Consider the following 12178-nt stretch of genomic DNA (forward strand, 5'->3'; position numbering starts at 1 on the left):
TATTATTATTATTATTATTATTATTATTATTATTATTATTATTATTATTAGTATCTGTAATGTGGTCTCAGCAATGGGATATGATTTGTCCCAAAGGACTCTGGTTGAGGCACTTAAGCAGCAAACCTTTTGGGGTGACTGGGGTTCCATCTTGCATCTCATTTTCCTCCTTTCTTCTCGTCTGCTCTGCCTCCCCTCGGTGGCCATAGCTTGGATTAAAGTGGTTTTTCTGTCTTTCTCTCCATTTTTCTAGCCTGGAAGGAGGCCATGGAGGCTGGTCCACTGCAGGTTGCTCGGTCATAAATTCCCACCCAGAATTCACCGCCTGCTTTTGCAACCACACCACCAACTTTGCTGTCCTGCTTCAGGTCTATGAGGTGCAGGTGAGAAAGGCAAAACCCTAGATGAAAAGGGATGCAAACCTTCTTCTAGGATGATTTTGGAGGGCATTTGCAGAATATTGGTGGGAGGCACAGGCCTGGCCTGAAATACTTGTTTTCGAAAGGACTTTGGAATAGGACCAAAGGCTTGTGGCCTTTGGGGGCTTCCAGCCCACCTCAACTTTAACAGGCATTGTCTCTATGTTGGAGCAGAGGAACGCAGAGGAGGAGTCGATCTTGAAGACCTTGACTTTTGTTGGCTGCGGCGTTTCCTTCTGTGCCCTGATTGTCACCTTTGTCCTCTTCTTGGCTGTCGGGTAAGACTGCAAGGAGGCAAAGTCCTAGGATAGGAATTGGAGGGGTAACCCAAAGGTCATGCAGCCCTGCCCACTACTTAGGCAAGAAAGCTGTTGCTGCAATGTCTCTCAATGAGGTCCATCCAGACTCTGCTTAAAAGAAAACCATTTTAATGATGCAGAGTCTGTTCCTGGGGCAGTCAATTCCATTTTGTGAACTTCAGCAGAGTACAACAAACTGCTTCAGAAGGTGCTAGTCCTCCAAAATGACACAGATGCTGAAGAATCAGCCATTCCCCCATACACTCTTCTTTATGAATGGACTTCTGTGTTGCTGGCAAAGTGATTGAGAATCCCATCTTTCCCAGCCCTCCTAGGATGCTAGATTAGATAGTTGTAGGAGGGAGGATTGGGATGAATGGGGGGACGGGGACTGCTCATTCTTCCCATTTTGTTTTCATTCCTATTGTGATCCTACTTTGGGAGAAATGTGAGAGATAAAATTAAATAAATATATACTTTCACGCAGCGTCCCCAAGAGCGAGCGGACCACGGTGCACAAAAACCTGATCTTTGCCTTGGCAGCTGCGGAGGCCTTGCTGATGTTTAGCGAATTGGCCAAAACCAACCAGGTAGGAAAAATGGAGGAAATTGTGGCAGGATGACGGTGGCACCTTCCACATCTACCCTGCCTTTGCCTGTTTGACCAGAGAGGAGACATGCTGAGAAACCCACAACTCCTCTGGTCCTTGGCAAAGCAACTTCTTGACAAAGCAACTCTGGCACTGACCTCTCCTTCTCCTCCTGTCCCACCTTGCAGGGAGTGTGTTTTGCTGTCACAGCCTTCCTGCACCTCTTCTTCATGGCAGCTTTTGCCTGGATGCTGGTGGAAGGTCTTCTGCTGTGGAGCAAAGTGGTGGCCGTGAACATGAGCGAGGACCGGAGGATGAAGTTTTACTACATCACCGGATGGGGTTTGTCTCCTGAATATTCAAATATTTGGGGAATATTCAGAGCCAGAAAGAGCCAGACTGGCTTTCTGTTTCACTTTATTCAGTTTTAGCTTGTGCACATCCAGACAGACAGCGATGGCACAGTGGAGACCATATGCCACCCCAAGACTGGACTTCCCAACTCTCTTTTGTTGTCATCCCTCAGGGCTTCCCATTGTAATTGTCGGTGTAACCTTGGCCACATCGTTCAACAAGTACGTGGCCGACAACCACTGTTGGTTAAATGTGCAGACGGACATCATCTGGGCCTTTGTTGGACCGGTCCTTTTTGTCCTGACAGTAAGTGCCTAAATCCCTCCAGTCAAAACTTTTGGCCAGTCAAAAGGAAGAGGAAGATGGGTCAGAAATGGGTGTTCATGTTTGTTTGTGCAAATAGGCACAGGGTGAGAGTATTTTTCTTTTCTTATTGGACTACAAAACTCCCATAAACCTTCAGCCAGTAAAAAAAAAATGAAGGAGAATATAGGTATTGATTATCTGTATTGATTAGGGGATCCTCCAGCACAAAAAGTATATGCTGTGCCCACTGCTTTGCAGCCCTTCCCTAAAGGCTTTGCCTTTGTAGTAGTCCCATAATCCTTGTAGAGACACTTCCCCCATTTCTGCTCCTGAGTCAGAGCTTGCAAACAATGTCCTTTATTTGTTTTTTTGGACTACAACTCCCAGAATCCCCAGGGGGCACACTTCCAATCTCTCCCTTGCCTCTTGCCTCAATTTCTCCCAGGTGAACACCTTTGTCCTTTTCCGGGTGGTCGTGGTGACCGTTTCCAGCGCACGGAGGCGGTCAAGGATGCTGACTCCCAACAGCAGCTTGGAAAAGCAGATTGGCATCCAGATCTGGTGAGAGAAAGCAAACACACATGGGTACCCTTCCTCTGCTCTCCATGCAGTCATTTAGATTGAAGTCTGCCCTTTAGCAGAGAATATTTAAAATCAAATTTCCATGCTGCTGGATTGCTTCGCCATCACCCAGAGATGTTCTAATTTACTCTTTTGTCCAACCACCGAACAACATGCTGTCTGAAGCAACAGCTCCCACCTCCAATGTGGAATCTCTTTCGGCATCCATGTTAGGGTCTCTTTTGGGCTCCATCTTGGAATCCCTTTTGGCTTCCATTTTGGAATCTTTGCTCCTCTTTTATCCATCTCTGCTTTGTTCATTGTTCCTGAGACCTTCCCCCCAAACTCTGATAAGGCTGACTGGGCTGGGAGTCTCCTGTTGCTGTTACTTTGGCGCCGTTTGGCACCCGGCAGACACACACTGTTCCACTAGTTGCATAAATAAATGCGGCTGAATTTGCAGAGTAGAAGATGGACATTGGTTGGAGGGCAGGGTGACATCTGTGGGGTGGCTGGGGGAAATGGGTAGGAGGCATTTTCCTGGGCCTGGGGGTGTCACGGACTTCCTTATTTTGGGGTCTGACTTGAGTTTTGAAACAGAGGACAGGGGTACCTGGGAAGGAGTCTGGTAAATTGCAGTTGCATGGTTTTATTTTCCCAATGTTGTGCCTTTCTCTCTGTGTGTGTCTTATTGCAACATCACAGATTATGTACAGTTTTTCACTTACAATAAAGAAATATCAGAACTTTTAAATGCAAAAAAACAAAAACAAAATAGTTTTGCACTATGCAAAATATCCTGTTGGCTGCAGCACCAGGATTTCGAGGTCATATCTCCACATGCCTCCAAATACCATGACAGGGCATTCCAGCCTTGGGGTCATATAAAATGGGGGATGTGGTTATCCCCACATTTAGATACACACACACCCCTTCCGCCACTTTCTTGGAGGGGTTTAGAGGAGGGCCAAACTTGCTGTCTTTTTTTGCATAGCTCTTGTCTCTGCCCTATGAATCTCAGTTTTTGCACAAGTAAAAAAAAAGCAAGCCAGGCGTCAGAAAACCCCACATTTTTAGATAAGTCATAATCTTAGATATGAGCTTTGGAACAGGCATATTGCAAAAAGGAGGGCCTTTATGCAAAACAAATTGAATGTGCTGAATTTAAGATAGTGGTTGAGATCTTTTTTTAAATTAAAAAAAGGCCAGTGTGGAACCAATAAAAATAATCTTGACCTGTGTCACAGTAACTCCCAAGGGATTGCATTGTGAATTTTAGGTGTACCAAAGACTAGACTAGAATCTAGGGGATTCTGGGAATTGTAATCCAGACACATAAATTTTCTAAAGCTATTGGCAAAGACAGACTTGCTGGATTTTGGATCAAGTTGTGATTAAGTTAATGGTGTGGTTTATCTTTTCCTTCCTGGTTTCTCTCCCTAAATCCTGAAACCCTTGCTTAGGGCAACTGCAAAGCCCGTCCTGGTGTTGCTCCCGGTCCTTGGTCTCACCTGGGTCTGTGGGGTCCTAGTCCACCTCAGCATCACCTGGGCCTACATCTTCATTGTGCTGAACTCCCTCCAGGTGAGTAGTGTTCAGCAGAGACTGTGTACCACCCGCCCACCCATCCAAATTTAATGTTTCTCTTTCCTTCTTCCTTTCTTCCTATGGAAAAGTTAGATGGGTGCTATCAGAATCCCTTAGCTACCTGGGACTATAATGGTTGGGGGATTCTGGGAGGTAGCTTCAATGAGATTTCACTTTCAAAGTTTTACAATAGTGGCAGGGAAGAAGCGGAAGAAGGTCAAAGGGGGATCTTAGACAAAATATACCTGGAGCTCTGTCTAAGAGGAGTGTGCAAGAGATGCGTGTAAATCCAGAGCTGTCTCTCCAATACGGTAATTTAGGGTTGAGAAAACGTAATTAGGAGAGTGGTGCCTTCAACCCATCCTCCCTGGCAAAATTTGGGGTCATGGTGGGAGTGCTTAGAATAACATTTGTCCTGCTGTCCATAGTCTCTGTTTGCAAACATTTAGCCAGATCCCAAGTGGTTTTGAACCTCTCTTGGAACTGAGGGAAATGTAGTTGACACAAATGAATAAACAGGCAGAAGGACATTTGGACTAATGGATAAGAGTTTGTGCAGCTCTCTTTCTCACTGTACACTTTGAGATCTTTGTTCCCACTTGAATGGCCTCCTACAGAATCCTGGGATTTGTAATTTTGCAGGCTAGTTAATTCTCTGCCAAAGAGCTCTTGTGCTTCCCCAAACTACAAATCCCAGGACTGCATAGGATGCAGCCACAACACTTAAAATGAGACCAGATTGATGTGTATGGATTGCATGTTGAGTAGTGGACTGCATTGACCAGTTTAGGCCTCTAGATAGCAGCCTTTCCGGTCCATTTTCATTTCTCTTCCAGCCCAGGAATGCTATTTGAGTTGCGTTACAGGCAGGAGGAGGGTAGAGAGCTTTCTATTTTATCTTCTTCCCAAATGAGTGTGGGGGGTTTTATTACAAAATGGCAATCATTTTGTAAAATGAGCAAATCCATTTCCCCCTTCTTGTTGGGTTTTCCGTTCAAACCAAAACTTCTTCTCGTGAAGTCGTCACTGGGCTGCATTTTGCAAACTGACAATTGTTTGGACAAATGGGGCTATTCCAACTCCCAAGCCTTTTTGCCATCTCAGGCAAAGACCAAGATGGCACTCTTTCCATTATTTGTACAAAAGCATTGGAGGTGTCTTATTCACTGGGTCACCATGAGTCAAAGTCAGTTCGAGCGCAGTTAACAACAATAACCACAAAAAGCTGCCTTGGATCTCATCTTGGGTGAAAGGAAGGGTATGCATTCAATAAATAAATAAATACCACACCCAAGTGATTCTGGAGAGAGTACAGATCCAGCTTTCCGCCAATGCCATGCAGTGCCACAAAGTGATCATGCTGCACTATAGGGTTTCAAATTTGTGATATTTATATGTATATCATCGCTCTTTTTTAAAATATAGGGTCTCTACATATTCCTGGTCTATGCAATCTACAACAGCGAGGTAAGTCAGAGCTTGAAACATCATAAAGAGTTCATCTCATCAAGCCCCAAGTTTCTAGTCCTTAAGGCTTTGCAAATGAGCTTGTACAGGTCTGGGCCATGAAATCTCCATCATCAGAGTCTGGGGAGGGGATTCTGGGAGAGGTTCTTCCCATCAGGGCCCTGGCTGCTGTTGTAGTTTGAAAGAGAAAGATGGGCAACAAGCTAATTGAGCAGGGAAATGATCAACCGCTGGCCACAAGTGGGCCACACACTGGTCTCATTGCAGCCTTGGTTCAAAAATGTTGACAGATCCAAAGCCGGTTGCAGCATGAGAGCCAGCGTGGTGTCATGGTTTGACTCTGGATTCGAATCCCTGCTCAACCAGGGAAACCCACTGGATGGGTTTGAGCAAGTCACACTCTCTCACCCTCAGTGGTAGACCTGCTCCTAATAAACCCTGCCAACAAAATCCTAGGAGAGAGTCACCATATTGAAATGAGTGTAGGGTAGAGGTTTGTTTGTTGGATTAGGACTCTGGGAGACCAGGATCCAAATTAATGCTCAGATATAGAAACCCATTGGGTGACTTTGAGCAAGTTACATTCTCTCAGCCTAAGGGGAAAGCAATGGCAAACCTCCTCTGAACAAAATGTGCCAAGGAAATCCCTTGATAGGGTTGGCATAAGTTGGAAACAACTTAAAGGCACACAAGAAGAAGAAGCTGGGGCCACGATGTGTGATGAAGGACTACAGCGGTCATCTAGCTATGCTTGGAATACCTCCAGAGAACAGCTTATGACAAGTTACTTTTTTGGACTAGAACCTCCCAAGAGGATTCTGGTAGTAGTTGTGGGCCCAAAAAAACCTAAGCTTTCTAAGTTTAGATCTCGAAACAATTTGTCCCCCACCTCATTGAACTTCTTTTACTGCTTGATTTGTGAGGATGGAGGTAGAAGGAGAGGCTCAGTCTCATGTCTCCATGCTTGACTCTTAGGTCCGTAATGCCATCCAGCGCATGAAGGAGAAGAAGAAGGCACTCTCATTCACGGTAGGTCCTCCTCAGTCTAGTCCCTGTCATTCTGGTCACTTTTGCAAACTCTGACCCTTTCAGGCAACTGCTGAGGAGCAGCAAGGTTAGGTTTAGGGTTAGGATTAACCCTAAGCATAACTTGATGTCATTTCAGAACTGCTCCCATCCCATCAATTATCTGTCGAGTCCCAGAAACACCTCCTGGGAGATGGGCAAATGCAACCCTTCCACCCCAGAGAACTCAGCCCCTCCAGCTACAGCAAAGGATGCCACAGGGAAGAACGTTGGCCACAAAGGTATGGCATGGAGGGAGGGTTGCATGTGTTACCAGAGAAGAGTTAAGCCTGCTTTTGAGTTTCCCATTTTGTTTCACTTACATTTCTGCTGATACGCTCCTTTCCTCACTACTCAGGGAATTTCGGGGCCAAAATTCCAATGGGGCTTTCAGCGATCATGTCGCCGGACAGGCCGGTAGGTAGTTCCTCCCTTTGGGTTCACTTTCCTGCATGAAACTCAGCATTTTTGTTCTGAAAAGAAGATATTGTGGACAAAATAAATGTGGTTTTCTGCACGCCCAAAAATATTATTTATGAATAAAACGGGGTAGAGTCACCAAAATGGACGAGGAATTAGGCAAATGGATTTTTCACCAAACATGTCTGCCAAGAGTATTATCAAAAAGGTTAGCATTTCTTTCTATAACCTGCCTCCCTCCAAGAAAGCCACCCTTGCGCCTTGTTAAGCTGCCTGCCCAACCTGGCTGTCGTTGGCATCAATGGCTGCAGTCAAGAAGCTGAACATCTCAATGAGGCATTTTGGGAAGCTGTCAAAATCTCTCTTTTTTTAATTGATTACATTTCTGCCATGTGTTGGGAAAGACAATGAAAGGACAAAGGATTATGCCATGTTCCAACCGTTTGATCTCCAAGGGCACCAGTAGCCAAATAAACATCCTCATTGAAAAATAATAATAACAAGAATAATCTGAAGAACAGGATGCCAGGTATCTGCAGGCAAGGGTGGCGTGTGCTTCAGGTTTGCTTTGGAGCCCAACCATCTGCCCTGGCGGATGGTGCCAAGCAGGTAACAGGAGAAGCCAAATGCTGGTCAGGTGTGTCCAGGTGTGAGTCGATGGGATCCACGTCATTGCTAAGCTACCAGGCCCTGCCGTCTTAGGCTCGGGCTAAAAAGATTAATTTCTCCGGGGCAAGGCAGCACTGGCGCTGAGTTTTGAATGCCAAGGACGCTGAGTGTTCCCGTTGTTTGGATGGAAAGGGCTGAGAGAGAAACAGAGGGCTGCGGAGTCTGAGGAGGCTTGCTAATAGTGTGGAAGAGGCCTACCCTGAAGAACTTGCAAGAAGAGAAGAGCCAGATTCAGGTTCCTCTCTGAATGTGTCCCAGTGCAAAGAGTTCAGCTGATGAACTCACTCTGTATGCATTTTTGCAAATGCAACGGTTGTTGTTGTGTGCCTTCAAGTCATTTCTGACTTATGGCAACCATAAGGCGAGCCTATCATGGGGTTTTCTTGGTTTCAAGACTCTGGAGGCCAGGGTACGATTCCCCACTCAGCCATATAAAATCCCACTGGGTGACCTTGGGCAAGTCATACTCTCTCAGCCTTAGGGGAAGGCAATGGCAAACCTCCTCTGGCTGGACTCCTTTCAGGATTGCATTAGCTGTGTATTCCTAAAGATCTAGGCTTTGTGGTGCCTTCCAGCTCTAAGAGTCAATGATTCTATTAAATTCCTGTTGAGTTCTCGTTCAAGTTTCAAACTTCATGGCTCTGTCTAGCTATGGACTTTGGTGTAGGCTTTAAGGTTGTCTGTCCGTCACAGAAGAAGCCTCTGTATGTGTTGTAAATCTTTGCTGCTCCATTCATAAAGTCTTCTTCTCTCCTTTCAGGCTGTGCAACTGACAGCTTTCAAATCCTCAGGTAAGGTTTTTTCCCTTCTTGGTTTCTGAAGGATTTTGTACCGCTAGGTTTTCCTTTTCTTTCTTAAGAAAGAGCATTGGAGTTGGAGAAGGGTCTGAATCAGGGAGGAAGAATCCTATGTTCCTCCAGCCCAGCCAACTGTGAAAAATGATGAGGGGAAGACTGTTTCCCAAACTGCTCTTCAGCCACATTTCTCTCCTTTCTTCTCTCTCTTGGTCCTCCTTCTGTCTTTTTCTTTCTACTATCCATCTCTCTTTTTTGCAGGGGGTGACTCGGTTGAGTCATTCCAGCTGCTCCTTTCCGCCCTTCTTTTTTAATGTCATCCCTTTGTTCTTTCTCTTTCTTTCTGCCACCTCTTTTCTTTTCTGTCTCCTTCTCCCCTTTTCTCTTCATATTATTATTATTAGTAGTAGTAGTAGTAGTAGTAGTAGTATTAACATTTATTTATAGAGTGCTGTAAGTTTGCACATATATATCCCCTTCCCTGCTCTTTTTCTTTACCTGCCTTCCTTTCCCTTCCTTCCTCCCTTCCCTTCATTTCCCTTCCTTTACTCCTTCTTTCCTCCATCCTTCCCTTCCCTTTCCTTCTTTTCTCTTCCCTCCCAACTCCCTTTCCTTTCCTTCCTCCATCATTCCCTTCCTTTCTCTTTCCCTCCCTTTCTTCCTTCCTTCCTTCCTGATGTGGCACAGAAAATGTCCCCCAGAATTTAGGAGCCTCAGAGGCTGTAAGCAAGGGAGCCAAGCTGGCCGACTGGGGCTGGTGAAGGCAGGCAGATACCTACATCTCTGGCTCCTTTGGGATGTTTTGGTGTCTTATCTTCCTCCCCCGCAGCCAGATGGTTTCTGGCACCATAGAACAGAGAAGAGGAGGAGAGGTCTTTGCAGGGAAAAGTTGGATGGAGCTGACTTCCTCTTGGATTGGCCTCCCATTGGGTCAGTGGACTCAAAAGAGTGCAAGGTATTCATCAGGCATTGAGCCAGAGTTTCCAAAAGGCCAGCCGACCCAACTGAGGCATCTGTACTCTTGCATTTGGGCCTTTCCTGCTGATGAAAAACCAAACTGTTTTCCAGCCAGGCACTGCATCTCTTGTCTTTTTACTCAGTCTGAGAATTTGGCTCACCAGCGTTGGGAGGACTGTCTGTCTCCTCTTATTTCAGCCCTGATCTTCTCTATTCAGGCCAGCCAATGCCAAGGCAGCCAGGTTGGGTTGTCAAATAAGCCATGCAAAAGGAACAAGGCAGAAATCTCTCTCGCACACACAAATCAGGAGCTCAGAAGGGACTGGGACTTCATTTCTGGTAACTGGGCCTCAATACTTTGCGTACACCCAGAGGCACCATTGACTTTCTCAGTGCTTCACCTCTCTGAGGCTGTTTGTGAATCCCTGACAAGCAAGATGCAAATGTTACCTCTTCAAACGACTATATATATATATATATATATATATATATATATATATATATGGGGCTGAGATACCATATCAGTACTGGACAAGCAGTCATGCCAGGGCATTTTGTGAGCTCCAGCCCAAGAGGCGTGGTGCCTTTGGCCAGATGGGAAACCAAACATAAGTGAGAAGACCTGATTCCCCAGGGAGATGTGGCGGGGGGGGGGATGTTGCTTTGATACAGCCTTTTCTACATCCTTTCAGTACCTTCTCCCTTTTGTGCCAAGATTGGGGACAGAGGAGAGGAAAGGAAAGGACCAAACACACACACACACACACACACACACACACACATACAGACCAAACATAGGAGGAAAGGGAAAATGGAGACACAGGTGCTGGGTGTACTCAGAGGTCTCTGACCCACCATCGCTCTCATACAACAAAGCTCCCATCTTCTCACAAATTGTTTTATGCTCCCTAAATAGGGGTTCCTCCCTGCTGCATCCATTTATTTATTTCTAAGAGTTTTCCCCCTTTCATTCCATCCCCACAGATAGCCCAAGGTGGCGTCCAAGAACAGACATAACATTTGCATTCAAAACAGTTCCAGGGGATTGTGTGGCTTTTTAAAAAGTGATTACAGAGTTAATACCGTCACGGTCATAAAATGAGAACAGGCTTATCGGCCCAGAGAGAAAATAAAGGCTGATTTATTCCTCTCTTGGTCCCAAACGGGGACATATTTTGAAATAATGTTTAGGAAACCACAACAGGATTCGCATTTCGTGATCAGAATCCTGGTGGTGTCTTACACATTCTCTTAAGACTCTCTTAGGCAAGCGGTTTTGTCTTGTGTCGCAAGCTCACATTCAGTTCAAGTTTGTAGAAGCAGAGTTCTCCATGTGGTGCCATTCATGCACACTTGCACATTGTGCATGTACATTGAACAACCAGTACACATGAGTGTGCATTGCATGCACCCATTGCACATGAGACACATTGTACATGTGTGTTTTGCACATATCCGTTGCACTTGATGCCCATTGCAACTGGGTGTACAGTACACACATCTGTTTCACATGGTTGAGCATTGCACATGCCTGTTACACATGGTTGCATAATGCATATCCAAATTGCACATATGTGCACATTGCATGGCCCAGTACATATGAGTGTGCATTTCACACACCCATTGCATTTGATGCCCATTGCACAGGGATGTACACTGCATGCATCCATTGCGTGTGGCTGACTATTTCACATGCCTGTTACACATGGGTGCACATTTCACATCCAAATTGCACATGGATGCACATTGCGTATGGGTGTGCATTGGTTGTGCAGTGTCGCATTTCACTAACAAGGCAGCATTGTGCAATCATTGCGTGAGCATAAATTTAACGCTCCATCACCTCGATGTAGGATCTCGGCCTCTTGCTGCACATGTGCCCCAGCAGTGGAAAAGCCGGGCTATTATTAAATGGGAGCAGGGGACAATACAAGGTGGCCTCTGTTTGTTTGCATTGGGAAGGTTCCTCTCTTTTCTCTCTCCCTCCCCTCAAAGCTTTTGGACTTCATTCACTCTACAAGGAGGCCACATGTTCCTCGCCACAAACACACACATGCACACCTCCCCCTCTTAATGAGTTTCTGGCAGCCTTTATGGAGGTATGATCTTCTGTCAATATTCATTACACCCCATTATGTGGCTAAGCGAGGCCCCCGGAGAAGGGTCTTTGGGGTGGGAAGAGAAAGGATGCTGTCACATATTTGCACAGACAATAAGGAGCGTCTTGGCCCCCGTCTTGGCAAAGAAGGCGATTGCTCCCCCCCGCCATACCTCTTTGAGTGTCTCTTCATTGTTTCCCTTGCGATAATTTCATTATCCACTTTGAATACACCTTGCATGTTGCTAAGCCACGCATAGCAACATGTGCCTTCTCATCTCCACAGCTGGGCACCTGACAGGATAGGGAGGAAGCCATTCTGAGGCGCTGCAGCGGCAGGCCGAAAAAGAAAAGAGAAAAAGGAACCCTCCCACCTCCCCATTCCCGCATTGAAATTTTGAAAAACTCCTTGTTTCGACAGCCCACGGCTTCCAGAGGGTGGGATGTGGCCACTTACCTATTTACCGATCTGTAGATTCGATTTTTACCCTGCTTTCCACAATGAAAAGGAAATAAAATAAACAGAGAGGGCTCAGCGTAGCTAACAAATATCACTGCAGACAGAGGAAATGATAAAAGATTTGGTTAACAA

The 12178-nt window shown here is 45.8% G+C and overlaps 2 protein-coding genes across 7 annotated transcripts in view; one reads left to right on the top strand and one right to left on the bottom strand.

Moving 5' to 3' along the window:
• The window catches only part of ADGRD2 (adhesion G protein-coupled receptor D2), a 22799-nt gene that overhangs the window by 9102 nt on the left and 1519 nt on the right, over positions 1 to 12178 (top strand). Inside the window, exons 14-25 of the mRNA XM_042479076.1 lie at positions 254 to 383; positions 594 to 697; positions 1206 to 1308; positions 1497 to 1650; positions 1835 to 1968; positions 2414 to 2529; positions 3993 to 4113; positions 5542 to 5583; positions 6559 to 6612; positions 6749 to 6890; positions 7007 to 7065; positions 8498 to 8528. Coding sequence (XP_042335010.1) covers positions 254 to 383; positions 594 to 697; positions 1206 to 1308; positions 1497 to 1650; positions 1835 to 1968; positions 2414 to 2529; positions 3993 to 4113; positions 5542 to 5583; positions 6559 to 6612; positions 6749 to 6890; positions 7007 to 7065; positions 8498 to 8528 — 1190 coding nt within the window. The remainder of the gene's footprint in view (positions 1 to 253; positions 384 to 593; positions 698 to 1205; positions 1309 to 1496; positions 1651 to 1834; positions 1969 to 2413; positions 2530 to 3992; positions 4114 to 5541; positions 5584 to 6558; positions 6613 to 6748; positions 6891 to 7006; positions 7066 to 8497; positions 8529 to 12178) is intronic.
• The window catches only part of NR5A1 (nuclear receptor subfamily 5 group A member 1), a 38792-nt gene continuing 38373 nt past the window's right edge, over positions 11760 to 12178 (bottom strand). For all 6 annotated transcript variants that reach the window (XM_042479078.1, XM_042479081.1, XM_042479082.1 and 3 more), the window contains exons 8-9: positions 12044 to 12140; positions 11760 to 11880 (exon numbers count right to left, since the gene is read on the bottom strand). The gene's annotated coding sequence lies outside the window, so the exon portion shown is untranslated. The remainder of the gene's footprint in view (positions 11881 to 12043; positions 12141 to 12178) is intronic.

The sequence above is a fragment of the Sceloporus undulatus genome, chromosome 7, assembly GCF_019175285.1.
Source record: "Sceloporus undulatus isolate JIND9_A2432 ecotype Alabama chromosome 7, SceUnd_v1.1, whole genome shotgun sequence".
NCBI classification, from domain to species: Eukaryota; Metazoa; Chordata; class Lepidosauria; order Squamata; family Phrynosomatidae; genus Sceloporus; species Sceloporus undulatus.